Source organism: Netta rufina (genome assembly GCF_964035555.1).
Source record: "Netta rufina genome assembly, chromosome: 5".
Lineage (NCBI taxonomy): Eukaryota > Metazoa > Chordata > Aves > Anseriformes > Anatidae > Netta > Netta rufina.
The window spans coordinates 57,683,502-57,705,446 of record NC_140128.1 but is presented as its reverse complement, the minus strand read 5'-3'; the positions used below and the strand labels follow the sequence as shown (position 1 = coordinate 57,705,446).

Genomic DNA, 21,945 nt, shown 5'->3' with positions numbered 1-21,945 from the left:
AATGCTCCAAAGGAAGACGGCTCGCTAGCCATTAGCTGGATTTGGGAGGGGTTTCATCCTTTGGGCGAGCTACCTCTCAAAGCTTTAATTTATTATTCTCTTTGTAAAACGTGTCTGTGTAATCAGTGTCAGAGAAAAAGAAAAAAAATAAAAACCTGTATGGAGGGGTTGCTGGTTTTAAACCATCGGGTCTGCCGGGGCTGAGCAGCTCTGAGCACTTCCAGCGACATCTGACTTCAGCTGGCACTGCGAGCGCTCAGGGCACTGCCGGCTAGGGCTGGTAATTTGTTTCTTGGAATAGTAACAGTCCTCAGTTGTTTCTCTTTAATGTTTTGAACAGCTTTTCCACCCCTACATATGTTTGAATGGAAACAAAGGGCTCTTTCGCTGGTCCTGCTGTTCCCGGAGGGAGAAGTTGGGAAGCGCCAGGCCGCGCTTGGAGTGGCTTCAGGCCGGGCCGCAGGCTGCGGCTGCCCCGGGGTCACCCAGAAACAATGGGAGGCTGGCTAGGGCTTTCCAGGTGGGATATCGGTTTGTTTAAATCGAGGCACATTTCATTTTGTTTGTGATCCTTTTTACTGTATGCAACTGCGATAAAAACTGTACGACTGTCCACAGTTCTGTTTGTAATATTTTCCAACGCTGCCACCTGGGCTTTTTATGAGTAACATTTTGCATGGTAAATACCTTTTATCTCCATCACCACCTTTTTTTTCCCTTTTTTTTTCCCCTTTGATGCTCTTTGGAAAATGCACCCTTAGCTGTAAACCAAATCCTGTCATACTAGACCTTAGTAAATAAAACCTTTTCCACATGAGAGGAGTCCTCACAAAGTTCCCTCACCAGCTATCTTGTGTAAATATCCCAGTGTTTGCCTGCAGAGGTAAGTTCAGGGCAGGTTTTTCCCCCTGGGCAGCCTTCTCAGCTTGATGTCCATGTTATTCAGATGGCTTCAGTGGTGTTTTGTAGTCAGAGGAAAGATGTGGGCTCCTCCCATGGTCAGTGCAGGGTAGCCAAATGAGACCTTTTCTCTGGATTGTTCATGGAGAGTCTTTCTGCCAAACATTCAAGAAAAACCTCTTAAATGTAAGCGTTGGGAGTTTAAGGCTGACAGGAGAAAGTTTGGTGCCTTGGTTTCTTGTGTGTAAACTTGTGCTGGGTTAGAAAGTGTCAGGCACTTTTCCTCCCCTGCTTCCTCTGCCCCCGAGCCACCCTTTTGTTTGAGGAAGGATCACAGAGGCAATGCAGGATGCCAGCAGGCAAGGGTTTGGGAAAAAAACCTGGGCATCTCTTCACTGAATGGGGCAGTACTTTGTTATTTCCTATTTGTCTGCAGTACTTGCACTCTATTGCCAAGCTATTTGAATGCCTCCCAGTTTAATGTGTTTATTTTCATGTCACAGTAAGGGAAGTTGAGAGTATTTATCTTCATTTTCCAGGTGCAGAACTGAAGCTAAGTGACACATTCAAAGTTACCCAGAAAATCTGAGATGGAGCAAGGAATTGGTTTCTTTTCTCCTGGATTAGGCAGTAGCCACTGAACCTTTCTTCCTTTTTGGATTTTGCAAGAGGTGTTCAGCTAATTTCCTTTAGAGCAGTGTCAGGTTCTGTTGGCTTCCATACTGTCATGGGAGGCTTTGTGCAGCCTCACCATGAGAGCCTTTGATGGATACATCTTTGTTCCCCTGCTAACGCTTCAAGGTCCATCTTAGCAAGGAAAAGGGCAAGACTTCCTTCTTTATTAGAAATGAAAAATTAGATCTCCAGCAATCTGTTGACCTCTGCTAAGCTTCCTGGAAGCCAGCAGGCCCTAATGTTCCCAATTAAAAAGTTAACTTTTGAAATGAGATTTTCTTTAATCAACAAAATTTCAGAGCTCTAGTTAGGGAAGTTAATAAAAATAGTTTCTATTTCTCTTTGCTTATGGACAGTCTTTTTAGTCACTGATTTCTTGATTAAATATGATTGCGGTCAAAATGTGGTTTGCCCAAGTGTTGAATTTGACAAAGGCATAAGATATTAAAAACTGATTTTAAATTGTATAGTTAAAAATGCATGTAATATGTACCAAAGCAAATGGCTTCATTTCACTAGACTATTTTTGTGGTAAAAGATGCTGTGGTCTTACTTCCTAGAAAGGTGCTAGGACTTAGTCTTAGAATAGCCTTGTCCACTGCACTTCAGAATGAAGTTTTAAAATTGGCAAGCTTTTTTTGTGGCTGGATTTTAATTGGGAGAGTCTCACCCTGTTAATGAAAACTTGTCACGTTAAATACAGTGCAGCTCTTGTTGTCCCATATTAGTTGCATCTGTTTCCAAAGAGCTCATGTATTTTGTAGTATGTGGCTTGTGTGATTCCTTTTTGATACCATAGGTGAAAGTGCTAGAGTTATAATGAAGAAGGCCGGTATAGCAACAGAAATTTAGTTTCAGCTAAATTGAAGAGGTGCTGTTTAGAAACAGCACCTCCGTTTGTTTTCTCCTCTGGTTCTCCAGCCTTTCCAACCCTTTCTTCCAGCCAGGGTTGGGACTGCTGGATTTCAACAGCAGGACTCATGACCTGAAGCCAGCATATCCAGTCTCCTTTTCCGTGTATATGAAAAAATCATATTTTTTCACTTGACAATACTGCCTCACACTTTTTTTTTTGCCATAGATGCAAGTACGCTTCTGAGAGGATGTTTAATGTTTCCCATTGATGGCAAGGATGGACACGTTTTCCTTTCCATGTGCTCATTTGATGCCGTATGCAGGCTTGTTCTCTCTCTGCTTTTGTCATGAATCTGAACCCATACAAAATGCTATTGAGAGATTAACTCTGTTTTGGGAGGAAAATCTGTGGCCACTGCTCTAGCTATTGCATATGGGTGCTTGTTTGAGAAGCATTGTCCACCTGCAGTCATCTGGGGCCAGTCCTCTGTCTTCCAGGTGAGCCAGCTCCATTCTCATCCCCACACTGCAGGGGCTGCTCCTGGTGCTGCCCTGAGCTGCTGGACTTGTTGGGACAGTTGGAGCTGCCTCACTGAAAGGTATCTTGCCAGGCAGAAGAGCCTGTGTTTCCCTTAGGCCTTGTGCTATTCCTCTCAGTACCCTGTGAATGTCTTTGTAGTATCTAAAATGTTGCTGGCTACTTGCATTTAACGCACAGTTTTGTTCCACGTGTATCTGGTGGTTTGCAGTGTCTTTTAATGAGAATTAGCTCAAGAAGAAAATGACCTGAAGCCTTTCAGACTGGTGGAATGGCTCTGCCCCAGAGGAACAGAAGCTGAGTGGCCCTCAGCTTCTCCTCTTGTCCCTCAGGGACAAAAAAAAAAAAAAAAAAAAAAAAGCCAAAAACTTCACTTCTGAGTCATACCAAGTGGCAGGAAAATAAGGAGTGTGACTGGCGAACAGCGTTATCCCCCAGGGTGTCCTGCCTCTGAAAGTTATTGAAGCTTCCCAGAGGGACACCATGATTTTTAAAGTGGAGATTCATTACTTGGGTGATTTTCTTTGTTCCTTTAAGATTTTGGGAATGTAAGAAGGGAAGGGAGCCTTACATTGTGGAGTGTGTCAACTCACCATCTTGCTGTGTCAATTCTCCTGCTTAATGCCCGTTATGGATGCTGCGGGGAGGGAGGGGAAAAGCTGCTGTAAGTGCAGTAGTGATAATTGACCCACTTAAGAGAGCTGCTCTAATTTCGCATGTTACAGCATCCTGGAAATTCAGATAAGAATGTTGATCTCTCCAGCTAATAGGATTTCTAAATATATCATCCAGAAGAAGCAGGAGGACTGTAATTTTGCATGTCTGTGTGTATTGAGGCTAACGTTTTGTTTAAGAACTGCACACTCTGAAAATCTGCTCTTTTATGAACTTGCTACTAACGCAGGATAGAAAAGTTGTTTGACCTCTGGGGCTGGCGGGTGCGGGGGACACCTGGTCCCGCTCTCATCAAATGCGGTGTCAAAATTCTCACAGCTTCTGTGTGGAAGAGTGACCAACTTTTTCCCCTCAGGATGCTGGCACCCAGCAGGTGGCTCAAATTGTCAACTTTTCCATAATGCAGCGTTAAACAAAGCGTCTGCAGAGACAGAGGGGGGGGACAGGGTCACAAGATGGCCTATAAAGATTAGGCAGTTTTTGATAGTTTTGCTATTTCTGTTTTTCCCATTCAAGTGAAATTTTGAGCAGTAAAGGTCAAAATAATCCTCTTCTGAAATTTGACTGCAGAAGTCCTTTTTTTTTCTCTGCTTTACAGAGCAGAGTGTTTCAAGTCTGTCTCTAGGCAGTTCTTTCTCCAAGCACACTGATGGATGTGACTGCTAAAAACAGAGCTTTTGCTCGCAGTAGAGCTGTTGCACCTAGATTGTTTTAATTTTTTGCAGGTACTTTGCCCTTGCCCATCATACCTGTCCGTGCTGGGACACAGCCAGCAGTCATTGTCCCTCTTGGGAAGGAAGGAACAAGCTTTGCTCTGAAAACTTCTGGATTAGGCCCACCGAAGCCTTTGTTGCTGTGGGTTTGAGTCGTGTTATGGGCAGGTAGAACAAATGCTTATTGTTTGGCAGCCCCGTGCTCTGTCACTGCGTTGGGCCTCGTGTAGCACAGAAATACTTACAGCAGAAGAACCTGTGCCAGATTTTTTATGCATGCAATAACAGTCTGCTTAAATTCATTGCATAGTCTGCCCTCTTAGTAAGTGGCTTCCAGTTTGGGGTTTCTGAACTGAGGAGACATTCCCGTGGTGGAGGTAAAACGAGGAAAGAAACAAGAACAGGAAAGCTGTGGAGGCGTTGGCAGTAGTGGGGTACAAATGCTGGGGACTGCAGCCCTCAGATACCAGCAGCACAGAGTGGGGGTGAGGCTTTGAAACACGGTGGCAGAGCCCCAGGAGCTAATGAGGTGAGGGAAGGCAGGGCGAGTTCTGGGTGGATAGAGGGGGTGATGGATGAGGGGAGAGAAATGTGATGGCAGAGGGGCCTCCTTCAAGTGAAACAAATACAAAGGAGGGGCGATAAGGAAGGGGATCCCACCTCTGATGTCTTTGACCTTCAGCAGTCCTTGCATGGTTGTGAAAATAAATATTTAACAATCTCTTAAAGCTTGTTTAAAAGAGGAAATGACTGGGTTGGCTCTGCTTAATTCAGAAGTTTCTCCCTGCATCTGAATTCTGCTGCTGATGTCAGCAAAAGCAGCATTATAAATGGGGAGCGTTTTGCCCTGATGGGAGTTAATACGTTGCAAACACTAGCTAAATACAAAGTGGTGTGGTGTGGCCGGTCATTGTATAGCACGTTATTGCTTTTGTCAGAGGATATGCTGGATGTGGTGAGGGATGTGGAGGAGAAGCTTCCTCTTCCTTCTGTGCACCCCCACCTTCCCCTTTTTTGAAAGGAGAAAAAAAAAAAAAATGTTACCTGATGCTTTGTCTAAATAAATCCTGGTAGCAAACACGATCAATTACTGTTAATGCTTTTGATGCATTCGCTGAAAAATATTCCTGATTGTAGCCATCGCTAATGATTTCTGCATTTTAATACTTTGGAAATCAATTAGAAAATTAAATGCTCTCTTCCATTAAAATCATTTTGAAGACTGTATATTTGCATTTTAATGCAGTAAGAATGATGCCTTAGCAGGCAAATTCATATTCTTAAATAGTTTAATTAAGATAGGTAATACAAAATAGGGTAAATAAAATCCACGGAATTGAAAGCTATAAGCGCTAATATGCTCGCTGTCTGCAAATACTGCTTTAACTTGAGGTCTTCTAAAACTGTTTCTGCTTTCATCATCCTCTTAAGTCTTACACTTTTTTTTTTGTCTTGCACTTCTTAATGTTTTAAGAATAAAGTAAAGGTGTATCAGAGAAACAGTGTTACCTTTTGAATTTGTTTTGGAAAAGCACAAGTCATTTTCATACTGGTCTTTCCTTCTATCTTGGAAGTAGTCCTGAGAATGATTTCTTAGATCCTAATAAAGTATAAGCCTTTTAAAAAATAGTAAAACAAACAAACAAAAAAAACTCTTCAAGAGCTCTCTTATTTCTTCAGATGTTTGTCACTAGGATTTTGTTTGCATGCTGTAATCTTCATACGCAAGCTTCATACTGGAAATGCAATCAAGGATTTCTAGCATTTTGTAATATGGCAAGTATAACTGTGAGCTGAGCCTTTCCTAACCTTCTCATTATTAGCCTGCCTTTATGGCAAGTCCGTGTCCTTCCTCAAAGGAGAAAGAGAATATCTTCTAAATTTAACTGCCAGATTGGCTCAGTATTGTTGTAAGACTGAATGATGTAATACCCAGTCACATGGTGGTATAGCTGCTATTTTCCCCCTTGAGAAAGAGAATTTTTCCATATTATTCAGTTTCAGTAGTTTGGGGAAAATGGGAGTCTTAAATGAGACCCAAACATCCAAAATCTTGATTTCTTCCAAGCTCTGCATTTGAAGCCAAATGTTCCCCATGCCTTCTTTATTTTGACTTGCTAATTGGAAATAAGATGTTGAAGATAATGTGTGCTTTGAAGCTAGTGTATTGTGTATTTTATTTAGACTTGATCCTTTAAACATTTGACAATAAAACATAAATTGCAGAGCTCTTGTCTTTAGATCAGCTGTAAGTGAATCATTTAAGTTTTCAACATCCTTCCAGTTTGGGAGAAACACAGTAGTATCAGTAATGTTTTGACTGCATGTGTTGGTAAAGTGCTATGAGATTTGCTAATCTGTGTTTTTAAATGGAGATATATAACTGTTTCTTCAATGGTGGAGCATCTTGTCTGCCAAAAATAAGATTTTATTCCTAGACAGTAGAAATCAGTGCTCTTCAAATTCTCTTTGTATTGATAAGCAGGGAGGAACGGTAAATGTATCTATAATATAATTTCTCATACCGCATACAAATTACTAATGATGAAAAGCAAGTTTTGAAAGAGGAGAAAACCTTTTAAGTATATAAGCTGAAAAAATAATATGGTGAGAAAATGAGGCATTAAAAAGGCATATTCAGCAATGTGACATGTACTGACTGAAATACACAAATATATTACAGTATATTAAAAAACAAAAAGAAAAACAAAAACAAACCACTCCAGAAATTGCCTCTGTCTTATTGTCAGGAGATTTTCTCACCTTTATGTGTTCTGCCATTGTGGTGGTGTTTTTTTTTCATTCTGTAATTGGTCCTTTTAACTTTTTATTGTGCTTGTAGAGAGCCTTTTGGCCTTGCAGTTTCCAAGAGGAAACAACGTTGTTATTGTCACTTCAGGTACTGTACTGTGTGGCCCCATTGTGGGACAAACAAAGAGCTGATGGTTCAGGTTAGACTGCAGAAAATTTGAGACGTTGCCTGAACGCGCTGGTTTGTGAGAAATTACCACTGTGCCCTTACTTTGCAAGGATTTTGTCCCCTTTTAGCTAACTTGCATTAAGAACACAGTTTATTTATTTTCTCCCTAATGAAGCCATGCCTTCGGAGTAATGAAGTTCTGCCTGTTCAGCTCCAAAGGTTGTGAGGCTGTAGATGCTCTTTTCTGTGACTTTTACTGTTGGGCAAAAGGGCTGGGCAGTCTGTGCTGAGAATATTTCCATTTGAAATGTGCTGTTGAAATTACCAGTGGGCCATCCTTCATCTTCAGGGAGCTGAGGGAAAAGTCATAAAATAATTGTAAGTTATTACCAAGGAAGTTTTTTGAAGAAACATATGGAGTTTTCAGCTGCTGGATCTCAGTTGGTACCTGACACTGGAGAACATCCTATTCTGTACTTATCTGGAGTTGAAAGTTTGGGTTTCCCATGTGAGTGCCATTACCTTCTGCAGGATCTAAGTTAAATTTTCTTTTCTATATGACAATTTCTGGTCCTTAAAGGATTAGTCTTCTAGGGAATGCAACAGATGGACTACATCTGTGCTGCTGTTTCTTAGGGACTCCCAAATCACTGCATTCTTACTGCATCTGGAGGACCCAGTTCATTGCCAATAATTACTTCCAGTGCATATTCAGATAACACTTTTCTCAGCTGAAAAATACTTTTGTATGCTTTCAGTATTATATTTATCCATCTCTACTTGTTATCTTCCACCTAGAATCTAGACTTCTGCTGTGGCAAAGAAAAAACCTCAAGCATTTGTTGCTACTCTATTCATTCCCCAGTCCTGGAACTGATGGCTTCATCGTTTCAGCTGTTTCTTGAAGTCATTCAGTGATGAAACAAGGGTGCTCCAGTCCTTGTTTTTTTGCTGATAATGTTGGCAGCCCTCCCAGTGGAGCTGTAAGCAAGTCACTTTCCTACTGTTGCAACTGGAAAAGTTGGGAGCATGATCAAGAGCCAAGAATGTTGGCTGAGGAGTTGCAGCATCCAGAAGCAGAGGACAGTGTCAAAAACAGAAGCTGTAAAAAATATTGCTTGAAAAAAGTATTTGTTCACAAGAATCCCTCCCACCAACGTATTCGGAGGGCTCTAGGGTGGAAGGGAAGAGAAAATAGAGATTTTTTCCATCAGTTTCCTAGCAGACAGAGACGGTGGGATGCATACAGGGAAATGCTTACATAGGCAATGTATTTGAAACTTCGAAAATGCAGAAGAGACAATGCCTGTGCTCTCTGTAGGATCACAGAATAATTTAGATTGGAGGTGGCCTCTGGAGATCATCTGCTCCAATTCTCCACTCACATCCTCATTAGATCACTGAAGCCCTACTCAAGCTGAGTTTTGGTCGTCTCTAATGACGGACATATCCTACTCTCTCTGGACTATGTATTGCAGTGTTTTGCTCACTTCATGGTAAATATTTTTCTTCCTAGTATCTAATCAGATTTTGCCTTGCTGCAACTTGCATCAGTTGCCTTTTGTTCTGTCACCGTGTCCAAGAAGAATCTGGCTCGGTCTTCTCTGCACACCATCGTGAGGTAAAGACAGTGCTTGGTCTTTCTTGATGGAAGAGTGTGCTGCTTACTCCTGCTCCCCTTGTCCACGGGGACCTCTATATCCTTTTCTGTGAGCTGTTCAGAGCCGGTCAGTCCCCACCTGCACTGTAGCAAGGGGTTGTAATGCCTCAGGCAGAAGACTTCTTAAATTCAAAGGCAGATGCAGTGCCTGCCAGCCCTGTTCTCCAAGTCGCGAAGGTTCCTCTGAACTTGGCTTTTATAATGACCTCCCTCCTGGTGCACTGACTGCTTCCCCAGCATGATGGCATTGCAGACCTGCCTGCGGTGCCTTCTGCCTTGGCGTCTCCTTCTGAGTGAAGACAGCTTGGCCCCGAGGGGTGCCTGGAGTAACTGTCTGCGAGATGGGCTTTGTACCACTCGTCACAGCCCTTGGAGCCTGGCAGCCCAGCCAATTCTGTGCTTACCTCACAGATCTCAATCGTAATTTCTCAGCAGTTTGGCTTTGAGCACTGTGGCAGGCCATGTCTTCATGTCCCCCATGCCATCAGCCAGGTTGCCACCTGAACTTCATGGGTTGGTAACACCGTGCCTGTGGCGCCTCCGCGCTGCCCTCCTCAGTTGTTCTGTTTTTTGGCCAGTCCTGCACAGAGACCATCTCATCTCTCTTCTGGTGGGCAACACAGGGGCAGGTGCTTGCTGATTTTTGGGGCTGGTGCCTGAAGGCCCTCCCAGAGCAGCAGCAGGCCGGGGTTCACTCCCCGAGGGGCGTCAAGGCCGAGGGAGCGGTCGGGGCCTGGCCATGGCCCTTCTCCTTCTGAAGCTGTGGGTGCTGTGCAAGCCCAAGCACCACAGCTGTGGGGTGAGGAGGAGAGCAAAGAGGAAGCTTTTCTAGGTGAATGGTCAGGCTTTTTGGCTGAGAGGGTGTATACTTTTCTCTCGGGTTGTTCCTCTGTTTGTTTTTTTTTAATGTATTTATTATGTAAGATTGCGATGACCCAATACATAAGCAGTTCTGGCAGCAGGGCTGTAACTCCAGTTTGCTCCCTCCTAGCTGAGGGGTAAAATTTACAGTGCTAAGTGGAGGAGGTCAGCATTACAATCCTCATCTCCCAATATCAGAGCAAGGGAAGCACAGAGGTGAAGCCAAGTGTCTTGCTCAGCAGGGCAGTACCATGGTGCAGACGCATGTCCCTCGGGCACCCAGCAGCACGCTGCCTCCCAAAACATCAGAGTCCTGTCCCTGCACACTGTTCCTTTTTGTGATTTCATGAAGACCCTGGAATATACCTTTCCAACCATATTTTTAGCTAAAATTGTGACAAAGAGCAGGTTCTGAAGGCTCACTGGTGCTGTTGTGCTGAGCTTATCAGAAGTCTGCGCTGAATTTGTACGTCTTGGCAGTAGGGGGAAAGAAGTTATCGTTTTTCTTGAAAGCTCTGCAAATATGACAAAATCAGCAAGCAGCTGTAAACACGGGACCCACAATAGCACTCTCAGTTGTTGTTCGGAGCAGAGATGTATTTTAGGCGCTTGCAGCCAGCGTGCTGCAGAATGTTATTTGAAATTACACTGCTTGGTTACAATAAAAATGCTGCAAGACTGTGTGAAAGGAGTCTAAAGAGATCTTTCCCAGCATATCGCTGGCAGTTTTTATTTTCCCAGAGGCAGATGATATGTACATCACTACTGATTTTTTTTTTTTTTTTCTGGCGAAGAATTCCAGCAGCTGAGATAAGTTTACAGCTTCTTAAAACTGATAATGAAAGAGCAGCCTCTGTGCTGTAAGGGAGACATGAGATAAGTGCTTGCCATTGCTACGGCATTCAGAAGATAATACAGGGCTAAAAGTTAAAATGACACTTGAAGAAAATATTCCTCGTTTTCCATCTTGATTAAAACCATTTAATGAAGGTTGTTAACTTTTAAGAATGTGAGAAATGGCATTTGCAAGTAAATTACCTTCACTGTGTTCGCTAACTGGTTCTGTGCAGCATTGTACTGAGATGCTGTGGGAGTTCCTGTTTAAGCGAAGTAAATATTGACAGTAATGTCAACAGAACTGCAATATCCATGACAAGTAGAGAATTGCAGCAGACTGCTTACTGAGGATTTGAATTTTCAGTAGGACATTTGTATGTGTATTCTGGCCACTTCCAGCCCTGCTCTCCCCACCCCATGCCTCACCCCAGGAAAGTGTTTTCCTTTTGCTCCTTAAGGATCCCTTCATAAACATGAGTAACCCAATAACAAGGAGTTGGCTCTTGCTTTACCTTTTTAAAACACTTGGTACGTGTATGTTCAAAGTGATTTTAGTAAATTGGTGCAAAACTCAAATTTTAAACGGAATAAAGGGATGCGGCAGAGTTAATATAAGAGCTCCTTAGCTATGTGTTTTGGATAACAGATCTGTGGAAATTAGAACTGGCATACTTGGGGGTGAATATCCGATATGCATTGCATCTATTTTCATCATAAGGAACTCAGTGAGTAACTTAGCTCTTAAGCCCTCGTTGCATGTTTTGGACAGGTGGGCAAATTTGCATAACCCACCAGTTATATTAAAGCACTGCATTAAGGCAGGGTATAGCCTGGGTCTCTCAAGGGCAAGGAGATAGTCTGAAAAATAATGATTGACCATAAAGCTAACTAATGGTAGATTACACCAAAAATACAGTTGACAGCTTCTTTTCTCTGACCCTTTGGAGATACTTGGGAGCCCCAGAGTGAAAATGTTTATTATAATAGTAAGATAATTAAGAAGATTTAAGCATTTTATCTTAAAGGAAGGGAGAACTATTTTTTATTATTTTTTTTTAGATATAAAAACCATAAGATAGAAGGATAAAATGTGTTTTGCAGTGCATTGGGAGCACTGGAAACAGAAACCCAGTGTCCTGAACCACAGCCCAGCGTCCCTCTGGGCTATGCCTTTCATTTTCTTGGGGAAAACTGATTCCAAAGGAGAAACTTCTATTTTCCCAGCCTTTCATATAGATAAAGTGGAAAGTGTATCAAATGCCTGTGACTGTATTTTCCCAGCTGAATAGATCATCATGAAGATTTACTGTAGTAATTGAACTCTCTGAAAAGTTAGCTACCTTAAAATCTCAGATATGTTGTCTTTCTGCCCTGATATGTGAACTCCTCCCTCCACCTGCAGTGTTATACTTGCTCAAGGACCAAATTTAATCTTGTTTTGGGGACAACTTTTCAAGACATAAATTTGCTTTAAATTTAAAATCTGGTGTTTTATGTCCTTGAAGGGGAATGTGTCATGCTGAGAACTGTATCCATTTCAAAGCGTGATGTATCACTTGTCCCTTACCCTGAAAGGTACTTTAAAACTATAAAATATCAATTTTAAGTTAGGAAAACTATTAAGTTGTTGGTGGTGGTTGTTTTTTTTTCCCCCTCCTCCTTCATCTTTTTCTTCTTGAGCCTCGGCTCGCAGGTAGTGAAGATATCTTCTCACCCTGACTGTGACAGCTAGTGGTAATCTCTCCTTTGTGCATTGCTGGGAAGTAGAAGTGAAGACAAGGTTGCATATCATGTCTTGTCACAGGTTGGTCAATTCAAACACGCTAACTCTCTTGCCAGTGTTTGCTGCTGCATCCCAAGATACCTGGCGAGCTGTCTGAGGAAGTAACATGAGTTTTCTGCCCACACACTTCCAAATAAATGTCCCTCAGATACTCTTACAGCAGTAGTCTAAAGCATAACCTGTGCAAAATGCCTTAAGCTTTATTTGGCAAAATGCTTTTTTTAGTAACTCATTTGGGATAAGCTGTTATTTATGAACTGCAATGCAAGTCTGATTTAGAAAACATAAATTCTTAATGAGATAGCAAATTGTGTACTGTGCTGTTACTACTTATGTAGGTTTCTCCTATGGCTAATGGTCTGATGTAGGATTTTTTTTATGTTTAGTGTAGGCATTTCTTAAAGTGAAAGCATGGGTTGAGACTTCCCCAACCCATTGATACAATGCATCAGTTCAGCTCCATGTTTTTGATTCCTTTTATTGAAAGGTGACTAAACCAGAGCGCTTTGTGGAGTTCAGCCAGCGTAAAAGTGGCACGTTGTACTGACTTCCAAGCGAGGCTGATAAAGTAGCGTTGAACACCGAGCTTACAGCTCCGTGTTGTTTTTAAGACGTGTTACAAAGGCAGGTGGGTGATTGGAGCAGTGTCTTTAATCAGACGTGCTTTGAGCAGTAATTAAGTTTGGTGGCATTTGTGGAAGCGTTGCCACATCCATGCCCTAGCAGGGAGCTGGCCACGTGCACGAAGCCACCATGATCGTGGTTTCCCACCAGAGCTCTGTGGATTTGGGTAACTGGGAGTGCAGAGCGTCCTCACCTGCCAAGAGTGGGGGTTGCTGGCCAACAGGAATATGCTGCTGTGGGACACGTGTGCCTCTCCTACCTGCTTTCTGAATCCAAGGGCACCCTTTGGTGCACTTTTGGTGATTGAAAGGGGCTCCTGCAGGCATGTGCCCACCTGCAACTGCTACAGAAGGGCTTGGGACAGCTTTATTCCATCACTGCGTTACGTGATACAGGTTGATGTGATCCTATTAAAGGCCTTTTACAAGGGGAACCTGAACACAACCAACTGCTGGACTTTCTAGCAAAGGCCATTAAGGAGTCAGCAGCCTCAGAATGGCAAGGATGCAATTAATTTCTGTTTAAAGCCGTGCTCTTATTTTTTAAAATAAAGCCTCCAGCGTCAGAAACTTCCTGCTGAGTGGCGGTGTTTTACGTGTGAGATATTGGATAATGCATGTGCACGGATAAATCAAGTTCATTGATAGTGGCAGGAGAGCAGTGTTTGAGATTCTGGGCAAACTCCGCTGTGTCCCAGCGCAGTTGTACAGCAGCTGCCGCGCTCCCATCCCTGCAAAATTCTGTTGAGCTAATTCTCCCAGGAGCAGTTAATACCAGTGCATTAGACTCAGCGTGGGCATGAAAGGAAAGATGTAACGCTTGGCTTCTAGCATGGAAAATGTAAAACATTCTGCACCGATACAATTTGGTTTTGTTCTAGTTTAACAGAGCAGGGCAATGGTACATTTCTAAAGGTATAGCTGGGCGTTACCATGTGTACACCAGAGCAATACTACGATGAATTTTGGCACGGGAATTGTGTATGTGCCTAAAACAAAGGTGTTAGCCAGCTTCACAAAATCGTGATATACTATAAAGCAGTTATTCTGCAGACTTCTGCTCCTTATTTGTTTTAAGGTTTCTCTTTCAGATAAGGTGGGGCGTTGTGTTTTGGAGCCAGCCGGGGAGGACTCTGCAAACAGCATTACTTGAAAGAGAAATTGGAGAAGGTGGGCTGGGTGACGGGGAGATTGGCTGGGGCTGCAGTTGGGATGAATGCTTTGAGCCAGGGTGAGCTGGCGCGGCTTCAGAAAGAAATCATCGAGCTCTGCCCTTGGCTGGGTGTTCCTCCCCCAGTCCGTCCCCTGCCCTGTATCAGCCCAGGTGTTTGTGCAGTTATGTGTGAACTGGGGGGGAGTTAATCCAGTTGAAAACAGGCCCAAAAAAAAAAAAAGGGGAGGGGAGTGTATTTATATCAGACAGTTCCCTCGGCTGGTGTGCCCTATTGCTGCACAAACAGCAGTCCACGGAAAGGGGTGGTGACAAGTAACAATCAAGCCAGTTGGAGCAAGGCTGAGATTATTCTCTTTGTTTGTGGTGGTGTCAAGTGCCAGACAAACCATAGCCTTATCTTTTATCCCCTCCGCCTCCCCCAAATCTTTCCAAACACTTCCATTTGGACTTTTCTGAACAGCAGAGTGTAAAGGCTCACGGCAGCTCTGGTTTTCCTTTGCCACTGCTGGGCAGGGAATGATTTTCTCTGCTCCTTTCTTCCACTTTTCTCTCTGCCAGCTGCAAGCTTACCTGCCACGTGCTGTGCTGAATACCTGATTGTCAGCTCAGAGTAATTCTTCCAAATCTTACATTTTGTGAAATTTCTTTCAGTGTTGGTACAAGTCATAACCTTTGTAGACTCTGGATACAGGGAAAAGAGAAGACTAAACTGCTTTACTTTTACCTAAATCGTTACTATTGTCCTCCTTCCTGGCTGCTTTTTTATGTCCTTCTATTACTAAATGGCCATTCTGTGCGGGTTTTTGGACTGTGCAGCTTCATACCTGCTTATGTGCTTGAACTTTCTTCAGACTCACAATGTTTTCTGCAGTGATTTTTCCTATTTACTATTTCTTTTTCTCCTGCAGCCTCAGCTCTGCTCCTTTCCTGGTGCCACTCTCCTGTTCTTGTCCGCCAGCTCCACTCTTCTTTTAACCCGCTTCTCCTAGCGACCTCACCGGTGCTTGTTCAGGGGAAGGGGTCTCTTTCTTCTTGGGAGACTTTTTGTTTTTTGATGGTAGCCAACTGTTTGTACATCATCACATCACCCAGGTTATAGATCAACTTGTCTCTAAAACCTTTAAAATTAACATTTACACTTTCAGACTATGCCTTAATTTTCTTTTCCTAAAGTGTACTAACTAGATTATCTCTCAGTGCCAGAGTTCACATATTCCTTGTGTAGTTTATCCGTCTAATGTCCTGAATAATTGAGAGTTGACAAACATTTTAGGATAATCTTTTTTTTTTTTTTTTTTTTTTTTTTACTTTTTTGGTCGTGTTGCACTGTGAATAAATTTACATGCGACTATGTAAATACTTTGTAATATTACACAAAGCAGGTTACCTACTTGAAGTCAGTAACACTAGGACTAGAGCCGAGCTGGAGCTCTTTGAAGACTATTCTCTAAGGGAAGCATTTGGAAAAGTGCTGAACGCTCACTGAATATTCAGCTAGCCTGGCATGCTTTTGAAAACGGTACTGTAAAGGGGGATGTGTCTGAAGACAATTATTAAGAAAAGCTACAGCATTAATTTTGTAAAGGCTGAACTGTACGTGCATCAGGGAGCTGGAAGTTTAATGTAGCTTGCAGGCGGTGGATTCATCCCGTCTCACTGGTGGTGGCGCCGAAGTCAGCAGCCCAGTTGCCCTAGATTTTGTCTGCAATCGCTGGGGATAGAGGAGGAGAAAGAGAATTGGTGTCAGAGGCTAATTCAGATCCTAGGTGAGCCAGAAAGCTACTTTTCTCCCCATTTCACTTACTGCTAAAATCGGGCAGGCTGAATGCAGCCCGAAATGTCTGTCTCCTTTTTAATAGATCTGCCTAGGTGGCTGTGCAGTGCTGAATTACCACCGCTGACTTTGTTGTAACTATTAAGATAAAGGTGTTCCACGCACTAAAAGGGAGCAGCTACCGGAGAAACACGCTGATTGACCTGGGGAAGGAGTCCGGCAGCGCTTTTTGTCCTTAACAACTAGGGATTTTAGGATATAGTTTTATGGTATGCAGACCTGCAGTTATGTGAAAAGAAGAACAAAAGGAAGAACCCATACAGACCAAAATCTAGTCCTTTTTTTTTTTCTCATGCATTGATCTGCACATAAATAAAGATGGCTTTTTATGAAAATGGCATTAGGAATGTTTTTAAGTGCTGTCTTTATACTCAAGTGCAGACTGTGCTGTGCAGTCTTGTTCTTTGCACAGACAGAATTGCAAGCTTAGGAAACTTCAGAAACTGGCTCCATAGGATTTCGGCCTCAAGGCAAAGCGTTATTAGAGTTATGAGAAATGAGTTTTCTACAAAAGAATTGGCTTTGGTTATTATTTTCTAATCCTGTTAGTTCAACGAAGTTAGGAAGAGAAATGTTTACTTAAAACAATTAGTGCTGTCGGTCAGTTTTAATTAATTGCTAATTAAAATGGCGAAAGTTTGTAAAGCAGCAGACATGTAATTGCGATAAGTCATAATCAGACATGGCTAGCTGTATGAAAATATGGAAGGACAAGGATGTTGATGGAAAGGGTGATGGAAAATTAGGTTCAGGGCCAGGCAAATGCAGTCACTAATTTTTTTTTTTTTTCCTGATATCACTGCACTTCTTTGTCCACCCACTTTTATCTTATCTGCATATGTTTGTTATTGTAAGTGCTGCTGGGAAGTTCATGTCTCTTACGTAGCGTATTCAAAACTGTAAATAATTAGTTTTATTTGGAATTTGAAGGGGGAAAAATTAACATTCAGAACTTCTCGTTTGCTTTCCAGTCACCTTTCTTATTAAACTTTGCCTTTTTTGTTTGGTTGTTTGCTGCCAGCTGAAATGTTCTTGTTGAATACAGAGAGAATTCAAATTTAATTATTTTATATACCTAGTGGATCTGTGAGGAGTTTTTTGTTAGAAGCAGAAAGCATTTTAGCTTCAAACAAAGAAGGTGGAGCTTCATCAGTGGACAGCACAGGATTTAGGGACGTCACATTTCTGCTGAGTAGCTTGCAGTCATGATTCCTTGGCATTAAACTTTCTGGGGTGTGACAAATTTTGTAGTATGCTTGTAAAAAATAAATAAATAAATAAATAAATAAGTTTAGAGGGTAACTTAAGAAAACTTTAAAAATAAAATAAACACCATGACCCCCAGATAAACCCCAAAAGAGAATGCAAAACACAAAGCCCCACCAACCAAACCCAGACTCTGCCTTCTCCATGCTGTGCATACGTGCCTGTATCTCCCAAGCATGACAGGGCAAGTAGTGCAAGATCCTTGACACACTAAAATTGACACAGTAAAACCCCACAAAATTGTTTGAGGGTTTCCTGATTACTGTAGACTTTGTCAAACATTAAAACCAAGACGTTTTTAGGAGGGGCACAGTTATTCCTGCATTTCTGTACATGACTTTGTCAAATGGCAGTTTTGCCTCCTGCTTAATGATACCCAAAACCTAGGGGATTTTTCTCCATATAAGTACTTCAGAATTGCTGGAATACATAAAATGTGGGCCTGTCTAAAGGACAAATGCATTCTTGTTTTGGTATTTGGGGTTTTAGGTTTCCGGTAGTATTCATTTCATCATGAACTTTTGTTTCCTCTGGTGCTGAGAATGAGATCATTATTGCTGTGATTCATTGTGCTCTCACATTATCCCCAGATTACCAGATTATAAAGGCAGAAAGGGAGTGCTGTGACCACTCAGACTGACCTCTTGCATCATGTTGGTCAAAGGATTCCCTTGAATTAAATCTTTTGAAGTTAAGCCTTTAGACTCCTCTCGTTTTGATTTTAAAGTTTCCATGTGATGGACAATCAGTTGCATACCTTGGTGAAATTAGCTAAAAATAGCAAAAGAAAAGCAGCTGAAACCATTAAAACTTTTTAAAAATAAAATAAAATTGGGTGCATTTATAACCTTGCCCCCCTTGTGTTTATATTCAGTCATTTTGCATGTGTGTATCTGCAATATCGGTAGCTTTCTGTCCCTTTGAGAACTTTCCTGTGTGCTAGCAGGCTCCATATGTAAAATTATCATTGTTTTCTTTTGGCTTCAAAGAAAACATTTATCTTAGGGTTGCATAATTTTTGAATACATATTAAGTATTATCTGCTGCTTTCAGCTGTTGTGTGTTCTCCTGAACTGTTCCAGCTCTGAAAAGGAGTTTAAAAACAACAGCCTGTTTTTACAACTACTTCCTGCTGATAATTGCGCTCACAATATTCATAGTAAAGGCCAACCCGTTGCTACTGCATGACTCAAGTTTCCCCTTCGCTTTTGCTTCGCCGTAGCAACTGCATACACATCGAATCATTGAGAGGGATTGCTGGAGGCTACCTTAAATGAAATCCAGAAATGCCACATTTTTACGGTGACCTTTGCTTTTACAGTTTCAGTGGACACTTGAACTAACTTCTCTATGGAGCAAAGCAACTGCATGCTAAAGCATCTGTAGTGTAGCTCCAAATTGTCTCAGAGTTGCCTGAACCCTGCAAGTGAATTTCCCAACTTCTTAGCTCTCATTTGTTGTCCCTACAGCTGCATGCATGTTCTGTGTTTCTCCTTACTTAGACAAAAAGGGGGATTTGATTTTTCTTACAGTAATAAAATCTGAGCACTTGTAGTGTGTTATTAAGTTTAGCTCTTCCACCAAGGTGTTTTTAGCAGTTTGAGGAGGATGAAGATGACTTTGCTGCACACAGTTCATAACTCTAACTGAAATGCCCAGGTTAGAAATGTAGCTTTCTCTTTCACCTGAGATCTGCATTAGCCTCTGGCAGTGATTCTCTATCTGCAGTGGCAGTAGGCAGCCTCAAGGGCAACATGTCTGCCCACTTTGGTGTTTCAGGAACCTGTAAGCTGCTTTTTTTCTGGTTTCTTTATGTATTTGTTTATTTTCCCCCCTAAATAGTGACGAAGTCTATCAAATAGAAGTAATAACTTTCAGTTACCTCAGTGGTGAAAGTATCTCCAAGTGGGCATATTACAACCAGACACTTCAAGTCAGTAACGAGCCAAGAATGTTTTTAGGTCTAGAGTATTTCTCAAGCATAAAATTGGTGATGTCTTTCTAGATCTGTTTGAGGAGCTGTCAAGAGCTGTGGTTGCTTGGCAGATTCATTACTAAACTCATTCGGTTTCTTTTTTCTCACCACTTTGACCAAAAAGCTGCACTGAATTCCGTATTGCTCTGCATAGATTTCTAAGCTCCATTTCTTACAGACTGGTTTAGTTAGCAATTCCCATACTGTCTTAAAATTTAAGATTACTTTGATATCTTGCATAATGTTATTTATGATAAATTTGGGATTTTTTCAGAGACTTGGTGAGGTCTTACCTATTAAATTATCCAAACAGACCTACTGTGTGTTTTTAATGCTGAAAACTTTCACCAAATATTATTAACATAATGTATTGAATTTTGTAGCGAATTTGGAATGCTAAGTTCCTATAATTTTAAATGCAAACTAAGGATAGAAATGCTCAAGGATAAATATTTTTAGTGAGACAAATGTGTATGCATAAACTGACTCTATTAGCTGAATTAGTCTTCTTCCATGGCTGATACTTAGTGGAAGTTTGTCCTCCAACAATACCTTAAAAACAACATACATTAATGTTTGTATTATAGTGGTGTACCAAACTAGACTGATGTCCCTCTGTTTCTTAATACTCGATTTCTTCACACATTGTTACATACAAAAATTTGCATATACCTCTGCATACGTGTTTCCTTTGCTTTCCTCTGTCTCTCATATGTTTTACTTTGACACTGCTTTTAATGGCAATACCGGAACTCCTTTCTGACTGGTAAAGGAGTGGCCGATGGATCGAGCCTGTGATTGTTGCTTTGCTATCAGTGACAGGGCTACCTTTGCACTTTAAGCTTAATGTTTGTTTGGGTTTGGTTTTAGGTGTTATTAAGACAATGCATTTCTAAATGTGCTTACTTTCAGTAAAATCCGGTGGTAACTTGTGGTTTTGGCTTGGTTTTGGTCTGTTGTAAGTCTCAAATTTGCTCATAAGGTATAGTAAATGGTGACCTGGTCTTTTAGTTGTAACAATATAGGATTACAGTGAACTCGGTGGTTGGACCAGATGATCTTGAAGTTGTTTTTTTTTCCATCCTTAATGATTCAGTGATTCAAAGATAACAGCTGATTGCCCTGGTCAGAAGAACGAGTAGCCAAAGTGGCTTTCTGTTCCTAAATCTTTGGCAAGTCATGCTAGATGAAGGCAAAAAAAAAAAAAAATGCATTGCCATTTTCCTAGTTTGATCTTCCAACTGTTTTTCAGTGCAGTGGGATCCCTGACTCTTGAGCTAGCAAAGGAGATGGATGATCTTTATACTCCTGAAGTGGGAAAGTATTTATCTCATTACTAATATCATTGTTACTGTTTTCTTCCTAGGCTACGATATATGGTGAGTATTTGTAAGTCACACAAGGTATTGGCTTTTCTTTCAGACCATCACATTACACAGGCAGCTTGTGCAAGAACTGCAGGAAGTGCAGGCAGGATTTTTTGGGCAGCTGGCCTTTTAGCTGGGTGCTGGCTCTTAGCAGAAGCACTGCATCCACGCACCTCACCTGCATTTGGTTTATGCTACAGTTTAACCTGGGTTTGTTTCTTCCTTGTTTGGGTTGCTCATGACACTTAGAAATGCTGTCACAGTCAACAAGAGTGTGTGTTCCTTGACTTCTTCACAGACATGTTACTTGACCTCAGTGATCTTCTCCAGGTATTGTATCTATTTTTGTTTGAAACTTTTGCTGAATTGTTAAACTTTGATTAATTTCAAGTGAGGAGCTGTCAGCATGGGCTATTTGGGATGTTTTAATTTCTCTGTAAAAATTCTAGTTTGGAAAATCACTGGGTTTGTAGTTCAGTAATTGTTCAATGAAATTATTATTTTTTTCTTTTAACGTTGCAAAGTATCAAGAGTTAGTATGATGCTTTCTTCAGGATTCAGTGGCACAAAGTTACACATTTTTAAAAAAAACAGTTGTTGAAGTTCTAACTTTTTTGTAGGTAATATGGTGTAAATGGATTAGTGCACTAAAGTGACGTGTTTTATAAAATGTGTTTTCAAAGAAATTTGTATTTGCTCTTTATGTGGAAGTAGAAAGCTCTGCTGACATACGCTGTCTTACTCTCGTTTTCCATGTTAGGACTGTTTTACATACAATGTGAGTAGGTTAGTTACATCTATTTTTGTCCTCCCAGCTGTCCTGGTAAATGGCATCCCTCTGAAGGCTATTTATTGCTTACAGCAATCTGCTGGAATTGCAATAATCGAATGAATCTTTAATTCTTAAAATTACTAACTTTCTTCATTGTTTCCAAACTCTCATTGAATTATTTTGATTACAAGCAAATACTGCATCTATAGAATGGGGGCAGGGGGTGATATTTTCTTTTAAACACAGGTGATTGTTCATGGCAATTGTTATGAAATAGAATGATCATAGTAAAATGGAGCATATTCTAAACATGTGAAGAAGAGTGGGTATTGAATCTGTAAAAGAAAAAAAAATGAGTAGATGAAGATTGAATGATTTGTTTTATCCCCTCTGTACATTCCAGCCAGAAAAGGTGTCAAGATGGGGGCATATGGGAACCAAAAGGTTAAAGAGGGGTAACTGAAGAGATGGGAGAGCCAGAAATAGACCAGTGGTATGGAAATAATCAACACTGGAA

General features: G+C 41.4%; 1 protein-coding gene across 1 annotated transcript in view; it reads left to right on the top strand.

Moving 5' to 3' along the window:
• The window catches only part of BRF1 (BRF1 general transcription factor IIIB subunit), a gene marked incomplete at its 5' end in the record, with an annotated part of 167,324 nt that overhangs the window by 45,585 nt on the left and 99,794 nt on the right, over nucleotides 1–21,945 (top strand). The window contains one exon of the mRNA XM_084286979.1: nucleotides 20,955–20,986. Within this exon, the coding sequence (XP_084143105.1) occupies nucleotides 20,955–20,986 (32 nt within the window). The remainder of the gene's footprint in view (nucleotides 1–20,954; nucleotides 20,987–21,945) is intronic.